The 20,528-nt window shown below is 41.2% G+C and overlaps 1 protein-coding gene across 1 annotated transcript in view; it reads left to right on the top strand.

The window, feature by feature from the left end:
• The window catches only part of LOC128741710 (circadian clock-controlled protein daywake-like), a 43,668-nt gene that overhangs the window by 7,758 nt on the left and 15,382 nt on the right, over positions 1-20,528 (top strand). Inside the window, exon 2 of the mRNA XM_053837696.1 lies at positions 734-1,026. Within this exon, the coding sequence (XP_053693671.1) occupies positions 942-1,026 (85 nt within the window). The 5' untranslated portion in view covers positions 734-941. The remainder of the gene's footprint in view (positions 1-733; positions 1,027-20,528) is intronic.

Below are 20,528 nucleotides of genomic sequence, written 5' to 3'. Positions count from 1 at the left end.
GGTTATTGGTGAAACAGGTGTAGGGATTTGACTGCTGCCCTCTCGAATTATTCTAAAATATGATACGTAAGCACGTTTTATTCCCAACATTTCTGAAGGATTTGTCGGAGTATGAGAATTCGGTGCAATTAAGTAAAGTTTTTTGTACAGTTGTATAACATATATTGGGCAGCTTATATGTATTTGAAAATGAATGTTTTGAAGATGCTTTCCGTTATTCCTCGTCACAAATAGTTTCTTTCACGACTAAAATACACATATTTAAGTCGTGCTTTCTTTGGGAAATATAGAAAGGTTTACATTAATACGCACTATTATGATGAACAAATAATGTTCTATTTTAAACTTCCTTCGATATTTTGCTGCTATACAATATTACAATAAAATTTTACACTCACTAGTTTTAAACCTTTCCATCGTGACCATTTGTCAATCCAAACTTTCGAATCCTAAAGAATAGTCAATTCTCCGTAAGCACATCAATCGCCAATCAAAGTCATCTGCTTTTGAAGGCCCCTCCTTTGCGATAGCACCTAGCTCCTATCTGCCATGTGGACATGGTCAACACCATACCACACACCCACCATCCACTTGAAGTATATTTTTTCTGCACAAGATTGCATCAAACGTGTTCGTGTGGCTGGTTTTCGTTTAGCTCTTATGATTTCAACATCCTCTAAACTGCATATATATATCGCTTGTTCCATGATTTTCATCTCGTCGCACCGTCAAGCTATACCTGGGGAGCAAAACAGAATCGCTTAGAGTGGAAGATCCCGTTCGCACACGGGCACAGAACACACCAGCAGCAGTTAAGCTTTGGCTTCGTACGGATCGCGTTTACAGCAGCACGGAACCACCCGGGAGCACGTGTCTAGTCGAAGCAACACGTCGAAGAAGAAGAAGAAGCTGAAGGAGTAAAATTGCAAGGCCGAAGTTCAATGCATTGTCCTACTATGACGATATGGAGCCTGCTGGGATGTCTGGCTTTCCTTATGGGGACTGCCTGGGCGGCGTATGAAAGACGTGAGTACCTCAAAGCAATTGATATAAAAAAACTTATTATATTTCAATGTTCATTACTGTCCATAATATAACACAAATTATGTCCAACCAAAAAAAGTATTAAAAGTGTCGGTTCAAGGAAAGATAACAATGAATCGTTGTTTACTAGACACACCTGCTTGCTTGCTTATGTTTGGTGGTGCAAATTTCGTAACAAACTTGCAAGCGACGTGTGTTTGTTTGTTTTTATGGTCGGTTGGGGCAAACCCCGGCGACGATGACGGTGACCATTTCTCGGGGTCTACAAACGGTTAAGGTTAATCCGCTCGGGAAAAAGTGACAGTTTAATATCCGAGTGTTGTAGTGCTAATTATTAAATGGTGTCCGTTTGGTGGTTCACAGAGCGAAGCGAAAATATTATTTTTGACGACGCAAAAGACTCACCAACTCGAACAGATACGACTGACCGAAGGTCATCGCCTAGCTGTTATGTTGCAATTGGTGACATTGAAATGACAGACACTTCACACGAAGATGCTCTTGAATTGGTTATCACCGATCACAGAAATAACACAAGAGCCAACGCATAAGAACGGTTTATCTCGAAATCAGCACATGGATGAGGTGGCATTTTCGGAAAGGTTGCAACGATCGGCCGTCACTGTGGCCGATCCGCTCACCGGAGCGCGCTCTGTCAGTTCTGTCGAGTGTGTCCGAGTAGCATATCTTGAAGGCTGAATGGCTTGTGGAAGTGTGTGCTTTCCCGCTGGCCGCTGCTACTCAAAACTATGCAACATTTTAGAGCCCAGCCGACCTTTCGCACTGCTTAGTTTGGGCAATGCACCACTTTGCAATAGGCCATGGTCTATTGTTTTTTCGAAACTAATTAAAACCTGCCATCGTACCGTATCCGATACGGTTCCTATACCTAGTGACGCTCGGTTTGGTGTTAACGATGTTAACTTTTTTGCTACCCAATGCAGTAATCGAATCGTGTTCAAGTTCATGGTACCCTGAACTTAGCAATATACAGGGACATTGCATGTTTTGATTATTCCAAACTGGTTTCCCTGTGTTGTTTTGAAGCCAGTCTAGCATGTTTCATAAGCCAATCCGGTATAACTAATAAGTGCATTGAATTAGATTTAAATAATAATGATTTTTTACTCTTCAAATTTAATAAAAATGCATTATAGTGCAACTAAAGTAATTAATTAGTTGTATAACCCTTATTTTTAATCATTTTAAAAACCATGATTATGGTTTGTCGAGATAGATTCAAGCTCGGAATCCGTAATTAACTTATTTATGGGTTTCTTTTAGGTTTTCACAAATATTAAATTTAATTAAGTCGTTTAAATTTAATGAAATCATTAAATTATATTGTTTAAGCTTATCCATGCAATCGATCGTTTAAATTAAGAATTTACTGCAATAATAAAGCTGCGGATTCTCGTAAAATTATTACTACTTACTCGTAACTTACTTACTTTACTTTAGTGGTAACGGTTCGTTATTGATCCTGCGCCTAACATGGGAACGGGAACGAGGCACTATTTGTGTCCAAAAATAACTTAGCTCCCTTAACAGTGATGGAGATTCAGATTGTAAGACAACGCACGCTTATATAAAGGTGATAGAGATTTCCTGTACCAGTCCTCCATGGTTCAAGGGATACCCAATATCGACGAATCATGAGGCTTACTGGAAGAATTGGGCTCGAATCCGGTTATAATTAGCTACCTTGCTTAATTTTCCGCACTTTCCCGTTCACGTCTTGCCCCACTCTGGAGATACTATAAAACTCCTCTGATTTCATTATTTTCTATTACTATTCCCTTAGTCTAATGGAAAGAATAAATAATTGTATTAATTAATACCAGACAAAAAATCTACGGTCATACAGAAGATCTTAGTCATTCAGAAAAACATAAATGGATTCTCCGCTGTGCATTATCGAAACACTTCGAGCTCGTTGTGATCGTGCTAATTTCCTCGTTCGTCCAGTAGTACATGGTCGACGAGCAACACGGATTCATGCCAAAACATACAACATCCACCAATTTACCATCACTCACTTCCCTCGTAATGAACTGCTTCGATGACCATTCTCAGACAGACGTCATCTACACGGACCTAAGTGCTGGATTTGATAAGCTGAACCATCTAATTGTCTAAACTGGACAAGCTCGGCACTGAAGGACCGGAGCTCTAGTAATTTAAATCGTATCTGTTGAAGCGTCTTGTTAATGTATCTATCGACGGGTTCCTTTCGCCGGCTTTCATCGCTTCTTCCGGAATTCCGCTAGATAGCCATCCTGGACCGCTGGTTTTTCCTATTCATTTTAACGCCGTCAACATAACGCTCAAATGTCCCCGGTTTGCGTTCGCAGACCACTTAAAAATGATCGCAAATGTCAAAGTCTCGTCGAATACTTTCGTACTCCAGGAGTAGCCGTCGATATTCTACAAATGGTGTAAAAAGCTATCAAATTCTGAACCCCGAAAATTGTGGAGCCATTACGTTCTCGAGAAAATTGAATCCGATAATCTTCGAATATCGACTATCAAGTATACCTTTACGACGTGTAGATTGCATCAAAGATCTTGAAGTACCACTCTACTGCAAATTGACCATCAAACAATACGTTTTTTTCGTTGTCGACAAGACAGGAATTTGGGATTCATTATGCATATCGTCAAAAACTTCAATGATACATACTGCTTGCAATCGCTCTACTGTGCGTTAGTTCGTGGCAATTTAGAAGAATACTGTGTACCCGTAGGGAGTTCATTCGCTTTGCGCTCCGAAGGTTGGGAACCATGGAACGACCCAGCCCGCCTGTCAAGCAATGAACAGCGCTGCAGACTAAGCAACCGGGACTACTTCACGGTCAAGGGATTCCTGGCCGGTACACTAGGAATCAATTCAATAGAGCAACGGCCTGTCTATTATGGCAGTTAAGATCCTACTGTCAGTGGTAAGTGTCCTAGTAAAACATTTGCTATAAAACAGTTGAGCTGGCTGGTATATGACGTCATGTGTCCTATCTGAGTGTTTACCTGCTATGTAGACTAATCCAAAGTTTGAGAACGGAGATCAAAATCGTCTTCTTGCAACAGGACCGAGGCTAGGCATAGGACACGGTCACCATCCCGATTGAGGATGTCGAGAAGCTAATCTCACGACTCTTTCATGACGGCTCTACCAAAGTCTACCGTAGTTTCATATTGGTTTACTACGCAAACGTCATCACCATTAGAGGCAAATCCGCAGAAAAAATCAGAATACCTTGCTGGCTTTATGATAGGGCTGACAAGATCGTGACCCATTGTGCATGTTGACGACTATACCAACCTCATGTTTTGTCTTGACTTTTGTAATACGGTCAGGCATTGATTAATTTTTTAAAATTGTAGTCTTTCCAATAGACCTAGAAAACGGTGTAAGAATCTAACGAAACAAAGGTCTTGATGGTATCTCCAGGGCGAGACAAGACGTGAAGGAGAAAGAGTGGGAAATTAGGTAATGGAGGGTAAATGAAGCAGCGTTTATTAAGTTTGAATAACGTTCCTCTCTACCCCCCTCCTCCCAGCTTGGGCCGTCGTCGTCATCATCATCATAGAGCCGGGATGGCTCGTACTGTTTCAAGCAGTCGACTCCATTCAGCTCGACCTTGAGCCACTCGTTGCCAATTTCCCATGTGTTTCAAAAGACACAAGCCGCTGTTGACTTGGTCGAGCCATCTAGCACGTTGGTTTCCTCTGTACCTGGTGCCGGAAGGATCATTGAAGAAAACCGTGTTTATCGCACTGTCGTCCAGTATCCTTACGACATGCCAGATCCACCGTAGCCTACTGACTGTCGTCAGGTGCACGATGGAAATCTCTCCAAGCAGTACCTGTAGCTCATGATTCATACGTCTCCGCCATTCTCCGCTTTCAGTTTATACTCCACCAAATATCGTCCGCAACACCTGACGCTCGAACACGGCAAGGGCGTGTATGTCCTCCGAAGGCAGCGTCACAGCTTCAAGTCCACAAAGAACTACCGATCTAGCAAGGGTTTTATACATTGTCAGCTTCGTACGGTGGTGTATGCTTCTTGATCGCAGCATTTCGCGAAGTGCCGTTTGTGGGCACCACTGGAGTGTTGTTGTTTGCAGTCACCAGCGATCCCAAATACTACGAACTCATCTTCCACTTTTAATTCATCGCCATCAACGGTTACCGTCCGTGGGAGGTGTGCGTTTGTCTGATTTAAATCTTCCTTTTGTGAGAATTGGACTAAGAATAAATGCGTCGAAGACCAAATATTCTTTCAGTCTGGCGTAGATTGCCTCCATTGTCGCAAAGTTCCTGGCAAAACTTAGGAGTTGACCTCTTTTGTGGAAATCATACCCCTCATTTCGGTGCCCGCTCGTCGGATCACCCCCTCAAGACAGATGTGGCATGCAGAATAAGAATAAGCCGTCACCTGGTCTCAACCCTCGCGGAACTCAAAATTATCCCCGCGATGAAACCCGTGTATGAAAGACATTTCTCAATCCAATATAGCTGTGATAAGTCGCATCAGTTTGTCCAGAAAACTGTGCTCTTACATTGTCTGCCATAGCTGATCTCGATCGACTGTATCGTATGCTGCTTTGAGGTCCCCTGCTCCCAAATCTCGGAAATTACTCAGTATACAACTGTTACCAGCGTTTCTCGGCCCATGTTTATAAAGTTCTATCAGTAAGCGGTCCTTATCAGCGGCTTTGGTGATCTTCAGCAACCCGATTTCTTGTTTGACTTCTTGGAGATCATTACATTAATATCTTTCACAGGCACTCCTAAGTAAATTTCCGTTTCACCTTCTTGTGTACGTGTTCATCGAAGAACTGTTTCCACCTATTGACCACCACGTGCTCGTTTGTTATCAGATACTCTCCCTCGTTCCTACCCATGTCAGGCTTCGGTGTGTAGCCCTTACGAGATTGGTTCACCTTCCGGTAAAACTTGCGCGTGTCATTAGCTCGAAACATCACGATCTCTGTCGTTTTGACGCTTTTTACTTTTCAGAATCGTGCCATTCCTCCTAGGCTCCGTTTTCAGTCTGGTGTAGATAGCATCCGTCGTCCCCCGTTAATAAAAAAACCATTTTTACCGCAATGAGGCAATTGTAATAAAGCTATTCGTAACCTGCCTTTACATCGGTGTCTTCTGCTATTGTATGGTGCTTTTTGCATCGAAAGATTGCTATGGTGGATTTATTACTACAGCTATTTTGAATTGCTGTAATAAAATCAACCAAAGTTTAATTGCGGTTGTTAATATAATCACTATTAAGGTGATACGGTACTGAATCCCAACATGGCCGGAAAATGGCGTCATTGTGAGGATATAGAATATAGGATGTTCGGCCATGTTGGATTCAGTACCGTTTCACCTTAAACCAATTGGCCGTGCAACAATCTCTTATTTTTTTAGATATTCTCACGAAAAGGCGTAGCAATACACTGGCGCACCGTGGGATGAAACCCGAAACTTGGTGGACAAAAGTAATTACGCTAAAACCGTTAGTCCTAGGTATATAGTATCATCGAAATAAATTTGTTATTTTACCTTCCGCATTTTTTTGGTGTATATGACATTAGGGTGACCATCATAGTAAGCAAGTGCAAAACATAAACTTTTTTATGGCTCAAATTAGCTGAATAAAACGTTCAGCAAAGTTAAAGAACATTAAATTTTGAGTAACTTTGCCAAAAAAAATGAAAGTTTTCTCTCTAATGGTTGATGGGCTGGAGCTATTTAAAGTTTTTTGGTCGGGGTGGACCTAAACTTCCGCTTTTTTCTTTATATCTCCTTTCGTGTTTATTTCTCATGAATCATGCCTTCTAAGGACTTTCATTTTCGTTTTCTAATTCAATCTATTAACGTAAAAATTGTAAATTCTTTTAACGTAAAAAATGCAAATCGCTTTCGACCTGGTCGAGCCATCGTGCACGTTGGGCCTCCCTGCTCCTGGTGCCGATGGGGTTGTTGAAGAGGACTATTTTCGTCGCACTGTCGTCTGGCATCCTTATGACATGTCCGGCCCACCGAAGCCTGCTAACTTTCGCCAGATGTACGATGGGAGTCTCGCCAAGCAGTGCCTGTAGCTCATGATTCATACGCCTCCGCCACTCTCCGCTTTCAGTTTGTACTCCACCAAATATCGTCCGCATCACTTTCCACTCGAACACGGCAAGGGCGCGTATATCCAGCCGGGTAGCGTCACGGTTTCAAGTCCATAAAGAACTACCGGTCTAATAAGGGTGGTGTTGTACATTGTTAGCTTCGTGCGGCGGCATACGCTTCCTGATCGTAGCGTTTTACGAAGGGCAAAGTAGGCCCGATTTCCCGCTTGGATGCGCCGCTGGATCTCCTTACTAGTCTTGTTATCCGCGGTCACCAGCGATACCAAATACACGAACTCCACTGCCACTTCTAATTCGTCGCCGTCAACGGTTACCGTCCATGGGAGACGCGCGTTTGTTTCCTTAGAGCCTCTTCCTTTCATGTATTTGATCTTCGACACATTTATTTTTAGCCCAATTCTCCTAGATTCCGCTTTCAGTCTGACGTAGATTACCTTCGCCGTCGCAAAGTTCCTGGCTATGATATCGAAGTCATCTGCAAATCCTAGAAGTTGGCTATCCTTGGTAAAAATCGTGCCTCTCGTTTCTATGCCCGCTCGTCGGATCACCCCTTCAAGAGCGATGTTGAACAGCATGCAGGATAAACCGTCACCTGGTCTCAACCCTCGCCGCGTCTCGGAGGGACTCGAGAGTGTCCCAAAGATGCGTACGAAACACATCACTCGATCCAATGTAGCTCTGATCAGTCGCGTCAGTTTGTCCGAAAAACCGTATTCGTACATTATCTGCCATAGCTTGTCTCGATCGACTGTATCGCATGCTGCTTTGAAATCAATAAAGATGTGATGCGTAGCCACGTTGTACTCCTGACATTTCTGCAAGATCTATCGGATAGTAAAAATTTGGTCCGTAGTTGCGCGAGCCCCCATGAAACCCGCCTGAGAATTCTCGGCAGCTTGCGGGTTATCTAGCTGCCTGGTGTTCAGCCGAGGAGGGCGGCTCTGACGTGTCCGGTGGACAGCTTTGAGCGCAAATGTACTGCAACTAGGTAACGATCAGAATCAATATCCGCACCCCGTCGGGAGCGTACGTTCGTGATGTTAGAGAAAAACCGGCCCTCTATGAGAACGTAGTCAATTTGGTTCATTGTACGTTGGTCAGGTGATCTCCAGTAGAGATGGTCGGGTAGCGGAAAATTTGCCCGAAACCCGCACCCGTACCCGTACCCGCCGGGTTCGGGTCGGGTTCGGGTATTGAAAAAAATAATTTGCGGGTTCGGGTCGGGTACGGGTTCTTAATTTTTGTCTTTGAAACCGGGTACGGGTCGGGTCGGGTATCTCTATTGACCACATTTAACACTAAAGATGGTCGGGTACCCGGGCCCGTCTCGTACCCGTCGGGTTGCGGTCGGGTTCGGGTATCAAAAATAATAAACTTGCGGCTTCGGGTCGGGTACGGGTTTTTAATTTTTTCCTTGATCGGGTACGGGTCGGGTTCGGGTATTCAAATTTGAATACCCGACCATCTCTAATCTCCAGGTGGCTTTGTGGATATCTTTGCGCGGGAAAAAGGTGCTTCGGATCAGCAGGCCTCGGGAAGCTGCGAAGTTTATACATCGTTGGCCGAAGAAGAGTGAACCGGGGAAGAGTGGCCCCTTTGCATTAAAACGGTTTTATAGCTGTTACTAGGAGGAGATTAACATCAGTTTTATAAATTTGTCATACAAACAGTTGAAAGAGTACAATAAAACTTAGTAGTATTACTAACAGATCTCATTTAAGTTGCAATGACTCCTTTAGTTACGATTGGATATTGTACAGTAAAACTTAGAAGAATACACATGATTTTAAAGTTTGTTTTTAACTCACTTTTGTAGTGTGATCCTCTTTGGTTCTAAATAAGGTTTTTCATTGATTTGTTAAAGCCGAGCATGTTTACGAGACGTAAAAGAAGCTTGAAGGTCTTGCATATTCTTGGCGGCCAGCCATTCCATGACCTTTGTTCGGTAGTGGCAGGATGCCAAATCCGGCCAAAACTCCGTATTGTGCAATCCTGTGCAAAGCCAGCAAACGTTTTTTTCAGACTCTCGTTGCGTGGCAGCAAGCCTGCCAAACTAGATATTTCTTACCGAACTTCGACAGTTTCATATGCTTGAAAATATCTGCCAGCTTTTCTGGTCCAGTTGTCGTATAATGAAATTTCTGCCGAGGAAGCTGTTGGATGTCTGAATGTCTTTAAACACCGTTTTTATGTTCATTCGATTATTTTTTGAGTCAAAGTTCTGTTTGCTATAGGTGGATTTAATTATATACATAAGTGAATTTCTCTTGTTTATTTTCAAGCCATAATACGTCGAAAAACATAAAAGTCTGGTTGACTATAAATACTTTTATTTTGATTCCAAAACAAATTCTTAAAATGGGAAGTGTACATTGCATTTGTAGTTTCAAAAACCCGAATTAATCCACCTAGCGGCGTGACCTAGCCTTTCTACTGCCACAATCATCATTATTTAATTGCTCAGGAACATCTATAATTAACTTGACTATATTTTTAAATATCCGTTCCGTATTCCTCAAAATCCTCATTTGCCAGTAAAATTCACAACGTATTGCGTAGAGCAATTATATTTTCTTTTCTTGGGTGCGTAAATACTTGTAAACGTCATTTATGTTACTTTATGAACACCTTATTTAGTTTTATAATATTTACGTGATTTATAGAAAAATAATGTAGACACAAAAGATAATTTTTGCAGACTTCAATGAATATATATTAGAAAATTAGAAATTAACCCTCTAACGGGTCTACAGACGGCCTTAACTTTCGGGCTTCAGAGCCACATACGAAACTTGTTTTGAATTGAAAATATGAAATATGTGTTTATAGCAGATTTTTTGATATTTTGATATTTTGATATTATTACCATGCGTTCAAAAGTTAGCATCTTTGAAAAACAAGAGTTAAGAAAAATTATTATTATGCTTCGCTTTTGAAGAAAAAGGAAATCTACAACAAAATGAATAATCTCAATATTTTGCTATTAGTTTGCTTGGCTTGAATTTTGCAATATGTATCTGAATTAGAAAAAATAACTGAATAAAGCATTAGATATGAAAAAGAGAAATTGAACTTTTTCTTAGCTGGCGCTCCTTCAGATAATTATTTTTGCATGAAAATCAAAACTTAAGCTTCTTTTGAATGTAATTTCATGAAAAGATAGTCATTAGCTTGATCGCATCGTTTTTCCAATGTATCCCGTTAGAGGGCTAGGAAAACAAGATGAGGTCGAAAAATAGTGCAAAAGCTGCGCCATAAACATGCTTGAGAATGGGAAATATGATCGATATGATTTCCAGTGCTTGTCATTTTTGATTTATTTATTAAAACATGATACATGACATAAGACATGTGTCCTTTAAAATGTCACTAACGAAAATAAATCTTACAAAATTACTACCGTGTAACGTTTACTTCTTATTTTTCATATAACATTTCTAAGCTCTAGTATCTATTGATTGAAAAGGGCAGCTATTGATACGGAAAAGTTGTTTGAAATTTGTATAAATTTATTTGGAAAAATCAATTTACTAGTATTTTTAATTCTATCACCACTATACCTACATGCTTAAATTAACTGCTATTCTTCGCTTTTTGCTTTTCTTGTAGAATTGTGAGCAACAGCAAGTGAAGAAAATGACAATTGAATTCTGAAATCAAAGAAAAGAAAAAGCTTTTCAATTGAATCCCACTATTTAATATTTATTTGCAACAGATACGTAGTTCACCTACGACGTGCAGGCTTCATCAGTGTCTTATTTCAAAGCGTATACGTATCTGTCGCGAATAAATATTAAATAGTGGAATTTAGTCGGTAAAAGTTTTTTCTTTCCTTTAAATTCAGAAATCGTATTCCACTAAGAGGCTTCAATAACTTCAGACAATTGACATAATTCTCACTTTTCTTGAATTTCAATGCAAATTTAAAAATTGCAAATTGTCATCACATACACACGTACATACACACCTACATACATACATACATACATACATACATACATACATACATACATACATACATACATACATACATACATACATACATACATACATACACACATACATACATACATACATACATACATACATACATTACACACATTGAATACAATCAACATTTGATTGATATGTTTTGATTTCACACGTTTTAACGGTTTAATATACGGGGCTTAAATGTTAAAGTTTGAATAACTTTTGAATGAACCGTCCGATTTTAAATAACTCGGTTTCGTTTGATAGATCTCAGCAGTAATTTTCAAATAATAATAAAATGTGTGATGGTTTTCATAAAATTGATGCTTATATGTTACAAAAATATGTTTTAAATACTATTTTTTCACATTTCTTTATGTAACTTTCAAACTACAAGTCCAATCGTCATGAAATTTGGAAGTTAAGGGTTTGCAAGGCTCCCCTTTCATATGCAATCAATTTTGTTCAAATCGGTTGAGGAACCTATGAGATAATGAAGTCCCATATTTTTCGTATTTTTATACATAACTTTTGAACTAAAAGTCCGATCAATATGAAATTCAATAGCGACCTATGGGACACCTAGACCTTCCATTTGACACTAAGAACATTAAAATCGGTCCAGCCATTTCCGAGAAAAGTGAGTGAGATTAAAAAGCGTCACATACACACACACACACATACACACACACACACACACACACACACACACACACACACACACACACACACACACACATACATACACACACACAGAAAATGCTCAGTTTTCGAAACTGAGTCGAATGGTATATGACATTCGGCCCGCAGGACCTTCTTTCCATTTCCGGTTTTCCGAGTGATTTCTATACCTTTATACTATATATTTATATAGTAGAAAGGCAAAAAGCATTAATTTGCGTGTAACGGACTGGAAGCTTCAGTAAAAAAATCCTAAGCTATGACTCCAACCGCTCTGGGTGCGTTGTGCAAGATCATTGTACTCCTAGCATGTGTAGGTCAACAGTTTTGCACAACATTTGCTCATGAAAAAGTAAATAATGTTAATGAACACTAGCCAGAGTTCACAACCAACGGCCCGCGAGTATAGCCGCAGAGAGCGCAGCATGTACATACATAACTTACTGGACCATTGCAGTCAGTCGCGGAGCAACACGAAGTGCACCGACCAATTGTTCCGTCCGTCCGTCCGTCCGTTCGTCCGCATCCATTCGGCCGGCTGTCCGTCCGATCGCAGTGTAGCAAGGCATTGCATTTATGACTCGGTCAACGAAATTACCGATATTTCGTCATAGAAGCAGCGCGTCAATCGCCGTCAGCTGAGAACCTATCACCGCACACCAACGACCGGTATGAACAGCTTCGCTTCGCTTCGGGGGCGTCCCTTCAAATTGCCGGTCGAATGCTGCTCGGCACGGATATTTCTCGGCTGTCTGCGCTTGGCAGCTGGGGGACTTCCCCCGGCAACGGCACCCAACAACGTCTAACATTAACACTGCAGTCTAGATTTCGTCAGCACAGCGCGCAACTCATTTTTAGCTTAGCTGGTATGGCGTTTGCACGCGACTTTTCAGCTTTGAATGGCGAACCCACCAGATAAGTAGTTACACATGGTTTTTCAAACGTTGTACAAGTACCCGGCTGGTTTGTGATATGCACCGTGACTCAGCAGGCATTCCATTCATTCGAAATTCCTTGCTCAGCCGTTCAATGTTGTCATCTTTTCTCCCCTCTTCGCAACATGGTTTATATGAAAACTATGGGTTTACTCATCCTTTTTTGCAAAAAACAAATTGCAGCAAAAAAAAACTAAAAAGGCAATTAATCCTCTAGGCTAGTGAACTTTATTGCAGTTTCAACACAAATCGGGTCTAAGGTAATTCCCACCATCGCACTTAGCCGAAATTCCGAAACAACATCCCACCGTCGCGTCAGCATCGCCGTACACTTAAAAGCTCGGAACGGCAAGGCTACTACCAATCCACGGCACCGTGTGCAGAAAGGCCAGACAACTCTCACTCTTTCTGCACGAACATATGCACCTAGTAAATAGGTCAGTCGGTAGACGGCACACGGTTCCACACCGCTGGCTGCCGCCACCGCCGCCGTCAACATATCCATACACATAAGTTTATTGAGTATGTGCTCAAAAATGTAACTTGCTATTCGATGCTGTTTCATGGTTTGGAGATGCAGTTTTACAGAAGACTTGGCACCTAGTGTCGGGGTCTTTCAAGGTAGTAAGCTCGATGAAGAAATGTGCATTTTATGTTGGTGATTAATCATGGTAAAATTTACTTGGTTTATCTCAACTCAACATGGATGAATCGTCTGATGAATGCGGCGTCCTGAATTGTCTTCGCAATCGGTGCAGCGCTTCGTAAATTTCCCACCCTTTGAGGAAATATTGTTACTTCCCATTCAAACGAGAATTCTCAGAGTTTTTTTTTTCCTATCACAGAAGCGGAAACTGAAAGTGGTGGCAAACAACCAGCGGCACCCAGCAGCAGCTGAAACCGAAAGTAATGACGCCAAGTGGACCGTAACGGAATGTAATAGGTATGGTTTAGAGGTAAACTGCCTGCGCGGAACGGTAACCGCATCACACGCACGAAGAATGGAGCTATAACAGGTGGTGGCGATGCGATGATATCATAATTTCTACAGCAACGCGGGCACCGATTTCGCACAATCATCGAGTGTTATGTCGTCGACTAACTGACTGGCTACCGGGTGTAAATCTGGTTAACCTAGTCTAGGTCTGTGGCTAATCACTGGTTCCAGTCCTTGATTGTTCGGAATTCGAGAGCAGAGTGTTATGAAAACTTTGAATCCAATGTTTTCATTGGCTGTCATCAGGAAAGACACTAAAATAATTGATAGATATTCATCTTTTCGCTGGCAATTTTCGTCTATTTATATTGAAAGATACATTTCCAAGGTGTGCTGCACCATTTTCTGTGCGGCCATGGTTGACTTCATAATTTACGTTGACTAAAAGCATAGAAAATTTATTCAACAACGGATACTGTACGAATTAAATAAATATGTGTCGCTCAATCGCAACAATGATTAGATAAAATACCGGTTTCTTCGCAAGCAAAATTACGCCAAAGCTCTCCCAATAAACGCGGCGCGGCGACACTAATCGGCTTCTGTGAAATTTTGAGGTCACAGGATGCAGAGCATTGTGCACGGTACGATTTATAGCTGAGCCAATCTTAATAGCAGAAATTTAGTGAAGACTAACACACTTAGGTGATCAGCTAAAACTGCACTATTAATATTCTGATGTGAGATGAAAAATAGTAGATTAATCCGTGGCTCGTCTAGACTGACTTTGACCGCATTTTTGTATTGTATCCGCTCAAAAATGCAGAATGCAAATTAGATCTAGGTTATAAGCAACATGTGCAGGATGATATTTACTGCAAAAGAATGAAAATAAGTTCTGAAAGCTTGCTCAAAATTGTCAAGGTAAAAATTCTCATAAATCGCATGTTCACTTCCACCATTATTTCGCAGTTCTTTTCCACTTAGGTGTAGAGCCTCCTCGCAGCCTGCGGCTGCTAGTTTTGTTGACAAAACAAACAGTCACACCTCATCTGTTGCAGCAGACATCCATCGTCAGGATTGACCAAACCGGTTATTATTAGAGACCCCATCAAACGATATGCTGGTACAGCAGATTTAAGCAATCGCCTTCTTCTCATCTGGTTTCTGCAATAGGCCGGCACGAAGCGGTGCGGTGCCAATCCTACCACGAGTGTATGCTGAACCGGTTGACGCTGCGCTCTCGGTTTTCGCGACATAGGAATTCAGACGGCGACGAATTGTCGACCGACAATCGCAAACGTGGCTCACGCGGCATCTGAATTTAGCCGTTAAATGTTGTTATCGTTCAAGCACTTCGAAAGCAAGTTCAAGTTCAAGATCTCCAAATACGTCATGAGTTTCTTAGTTAGAAAGCATACCGTTGCAAGTTTCTTGCAGGACTTAGGACATTTTCACTCCCACTTGGTCAACATCAGAATTTATATGCCCTAGTGCGCTTGTTGTCATTCTTACCAACCAACAACGGCCGGGTTCATCGCTTGCAATACACACATGAAACGAAATCTTTCGAAAGCCTTTGAGTAGGGCGCAAATCTCCTCTCGATCGCATCACAAATACACTAACCCAGTGCTCAGTGCCATTCGGTATGCACTCGGTTTTACTGCTCTTTGCCAAGGCAGTCTGAGTAACTGTAGTTAGTTAGTCGATCCGACTAACATACCTAGAGTCTAATGTCAATCGTATTTCATTCGATCGAATCAGTATTACTAGCAAACAAGCAACAGCTGATTTGGCAATCCGGTTTCGAGCTGGTTTCCTTTTTCTTTTTCAACGTGTAGGTAACTGCAACGACGTTTCCAGCGACCCTCGGAGCAGACTTCTAGAAAGCATCAGAACCAGTCTAGATTAGTTTTCCTGATCGGTATTCGATTTCGATCTGCCGGTGGCAAACAGTGCGGCAGAAAGTAATCTCAAGAGATTTTTATATCGCCGTTTACTAGCTTGTCGGTGCACGGCACTGTGCCGGGTTATGGTGAAACATGTAACCAGTTTGCGTGGAGTGCATCGGTTACTTTTCCTACCTACTGCTGTAAACTATGAGAACGAATCCATATGGTAATTTGGCATTCTAGTGTCAGCATCTGATGGAGTGGCATACAGATGGTTGCATAGCACAGTGCTCCGGTGGCCTTTTAGAACGTGCTTTTAACACGGAAACTTGCTTACCGGAGGTGAAAGGAAAATACACATTATAGAAAGTCTAACAAGGTGTGCGTATGTTTTAATGGCATAATTAAGGTCACGTATTGTCAGGAATATGTAAACTATGGACTGCACAACGATGGAATGCAAGAACGAGTGGAAATTTGTATAATTGCTTTTGTAAGTAATGATCCATATTCAGCCCATACAAATAATTAAATTGTAAATTATTTTCAAATTGACCGGTTATCTGTAAAAATGTTTAAACTTTTATTTTTTCTTATCACGTTTCGGCTGATTTGTTTTATAATTTTTATTAGGTATCTGATTTTATTAGCTACTAGCTGACCCGACAAACTTCGTATTGCCACAAATTAACCTGTGTTGTACATAAATCATGAATCTCGGATGATCTTTGTCACAATCTCGAATTTTGCAAGCCCCCCAGTGGGCGGCGCTTCCGACGGCGGGTCACCGGCAACACTCGCGACCGTCTCGTCCTGAATGATCTAGTGTTACTATAGATAGTTTTTGTGGTCTTGTATTGACTAATGTTTTATGGAAGAGTCTCGAATTTCTCGAGTTCGATTAGTTTTTGAGTTTCGCAAAAATTTCTCTTTTATTTGTATGAGAGTCCATATCCCCCTACCACAGGGGTGAGAGGTCTCTAACTATCGTAAAATAAATTCAAGACTCCAAAATCTCCCACATGCCAAATTTGGTTCCATTTGCTTGATTAGTTCTCAAGTTATAAGGAAATTTGAATTTCGTTTGTATGGGAGCTACCCTCATAAAAGGGGAAGGGGTCGTAATTCACCATAGAAAAAATTTCTGCCATCTAAAACTCCCACATGCCAAATTTGGTTCCATTTGATTGATTAGTTCTCGAGATAAGAGGAAATTTGCATTTCATTTGTATGGAAGCCCACCCTCTTAAAGGGGAGATGGGCCATAACTCGCTTTCTAAAGAAGAGAGGGGTCTCAATTCACCATAGAAAAAAATCTTGCGTCCAAAACCACTTACATGTCAAATTTGGTTTCATTTGCTTGATTAGTTCTCGAGTTATGAGGAAATTTGTTTTTCATTTGTATAGGAGCCCCCCCCCCCCTCTTAAAGTTGGGAGGGGTCCTAATTCACCATAGAAAATATTATTGCCCTCGAAAACTTTCACATGCCAAACCTGGTTTCACTTGCTTGATTAGCTCTCGAGTTATGAGGAAATTTGAGAAATTTAAAGTGGGGAAATCCATATAAAATATACCATAGAAAATATTCTTGCCCCCAAAAACACCCACATGATAAATTTTGTTCCATTTGCTTGATTAGTTCTAGAGTTATGAGGAAATTTGTATTTCGTTTGTATGAGAGCCCCGCTTCTTAAAAAGGTAATTCATCATAGAAAAACTGGTTGCCTCCAAAAACACCCACATGCCAAATTTGGTTCCATTTGCTTGAATAGTTCTCGAGTTATGAGGAAATTTGTATTTCATTTGTGTAGAAGCCCCCCCTCTTAAAGTAGGGGTCCTAATTCACCATAGAAAATATTATTGCCCTCGAAAACTTTCACATGCCAAACTTGGTTTCATTTGCTTGATTAGCTCTCGAGTTATGAGGAAATTTGTATTTCAGTTGTATAGGAGCCCCCCCTCCTAAAGTGAGAAAGGGTCCCAGTTCATCATAGAAAAAGTTTTTGTCTCCAAAAACACCCACGTGTCAAATTTGGTTCCATTTGCTTGATTAGTTCTCGAGTTATGAGGAAATTTGTATTTCGTTTGTTTAGGAGCCCCCCCTCTTAAAGTGGGGAGGGGTTCTAATTCACCATAGAAAATATTCATGCCCTAGAAAACTTTCACATGCCCAATTTGGTTCCATTTGCATGATTAATTCTCGAGTTATGAGGAAATTTGCATTTCATTTGTATGGGAGCCCCCCTTCCTAAAGTGGGGAGGGGTCCCAATTCATCATAGAAAAAAAATTTGTCTCCAAAAACACCCACGTGCCAAATTTTGTTCCATTTGCTTGATTGGTTCTCGAATTATGAGGAAATTTGTATTTCGTTTGTATAGGAGCCCCCCCTCTTAAAGTGGGGAGGGGTCCTTATTCACCATAGAAAATATTCTTGCCCACGAAAACTTTCACATGCCAAATTTTGTTCCATTTGGTTGATTAGTTCTTCAGTTATGAGGAAATTTGAATTTCATGTGTATAGGATCCCCCCTCCTAAAACGAGGAGGGGTCCCAATTCATCATAGAAAAAATTTTTGTCTCCAAAAACACCCACATGCCAAATTTGGTTCCATTTGCTTAATTACTTCTCGAGTTATGAGGAAAATTGTGTTTCGTTGGTACAGGAGCCCCCCCTCTTAAAGTGGGGAGGGGTCCTAATTTACTATAGAAAATATTTTTGCCCTCGAAAACCTTCACATGCCAAATTTGGTTCCATTTGCTTGATTAGTTCTCGAGTTATGAGGAAATTTGTATGGAAGCCCCCCCTTTTAAAGAGGAGAGGAGTTATAATTCCCCTTATAAAGAGGGGGAGTCTCAATTTACCATAGAATAAATTCTTGTCACCGAAAACACCCACATGCCAAATTTTGTTCTATTTGCTTGATTAGTTGTCGAGTTATGCAGAAATTTGTGTTTCATTTGTATGGGAGCCCCCCCTCTTAGTGGGGGGAGGGGTTTCTAACCATCACTAAAACCTTTCCTGGCCCCAAAAAACCTCTACATACATATTTTCATGCCGATTGGTCCAGTAGTTTTCGATTCTATAAGGAACATACGGACAGACAGACAGACAGACAGACAGACAGAAATCCTTCTTTATAGGTATAGATCTGATAATTGCTGGATAATAATCGAATAAGATGAAAAGTTATGAGGATGTTTGACATGTAGATTTAAGGATACATAGATACATTTTAAATGTACAGACTTTTTCGCTTATTTGGAGGCTAATTTTGTTCTGATCCGACCATAGGAAATGGATGAAAAAACCATGCGCATAACTATGCCGGTGTCGCAGGGAACCAATTTCACGCAACAAAACGCCGCTAATGTAAAAACATGATTTTCGGATTCCACAATCGCACGACACACTCGCCTCGGCGACGATAATTATCTTTGTACAGCGGGGTGCTATCCCTATCTTAACGAACGGTGTTTAACAGTCGACTTAACGAAGGGCGCTATTGCAGGAAAAGCGCCCGTCTGACAGGTAAATTTGCTGCCAACCTTTGTCGAGATGTGCTGAGATGTTGGCAACAAAAACATGGCACCCATCACAAGCCCCTGTCTTTGTATGATTGCTCTTTGTTTCTGCCGCCGAGAAAATAGGCCGTTATCTACTCGGTCATTGTGATAGAAACAGGCAGTCTGTTGCCGAACGTCGCTGCGGCAAGTTTGTGATTTTACCACCACCGAGTGTTTTTTTTTCTTTACGTCTATCTGACTGTATGCGACCAAGCAATCTTACTAAACTAAATTAGGTTCTAAGTTAAACTAAATAGGTTTTTAAGTTATTTTTCTTAAACTCTTGCTTGACGTTATCTAATTTGTTCAAATATTGTTGAACAATAGGAAAAAAATGAGCACAATGGGATATATCTCGGTGTAAAATAAAGAATGACGAAAGGAATGGGCACCACGCCATTCTCCGGAAATTTTCACATAAATTATATTTTATCAGCTGGCCGACCGCTTCTGAATCGCGTTCGTTTTTTGGCTCGTCTTTTGCGCTGGTGTAAATACTAATTTTTCAATGGCATCTTGTGATAAGACGTAGCCTTTTACATCAAAATTATGAGTTGTGAGCAGGAGCGGCGTACACCGCAGCGCAGACCGATAGACACAAATTCTAACACAAAACAAAACTCGCCATGCGGTGTGTGTTCTCCCAATAATTCCCATCTGCGTCTCTTTTGCTGAACACGCTCTTTCGTGTTTTACGCGCAACAAAAAAAGGCAGCCGCAAACGCAGTGTGATAAATTTGCTGCATACTTTACCACACCAAGAGCCGCTCTCTGTGTGGATGGATTGTACACCCTGCGCTTGGGTAATTGAAGTGGTGTGATTGAAAAAAATCTTTTTACTGTTGCGTCACCTGATCCGTACTAACTTTATATGGACCATGTAAATTGTTCAGTGCAGCGTGTATTTCCTATTTTAAAAGAGCAGCATATATTATACAAAACAAAACTTTTTGCTTTAATTCCGCACATAGTGTGGCAAATGGCAGCGCCAAGTGCTGTTTACATGATTACTCACTGGGCAATTTTCACTGAGTGCTGTCGTTCACTCTCACTTTGATGTCGCTCGTACGCTGTGTGCATATTAGCTGGTGAAGTGTGCTGACGAATCGCTCTTTGCGACAAGGCCACCTCCTCGACCTGGTCTACAGAATTTGACAGTACCCCCATTAAGTTGGACCCCTCACTATTGTACCCCAAACAACAATGGCCGTCGCATTGATTTTCTATGAAGTGATTTCGCGCCCAGTGTTTTCGACGTTTCAGTTTCAGTTACAGAAAAATGACGACGTGCCGGGGGGTCGGACAAGGCATAAAATTGGTACATTGGGCACATAATGTGAGCAAATGATAGTCCTGG

This window comes from Sabethes cyaneus, chromosome 3 (genome assembly GCF_943734655.1).
Source record: "Sabethes cyaneus chromosome 3, idSabCyanKW18_F2, whole genome shotgun sequence".
Classification (NCBI taxonomy): domain Eukaryota; kingdom Metazoa; phylum Arthropoda; class Insecta; order Diptera; family Culicidae; genus Sabethes; species Sabethes cyaneus.
This window is presented reverse-complemented; position numbering and strand designations above follow the sequence as displayed.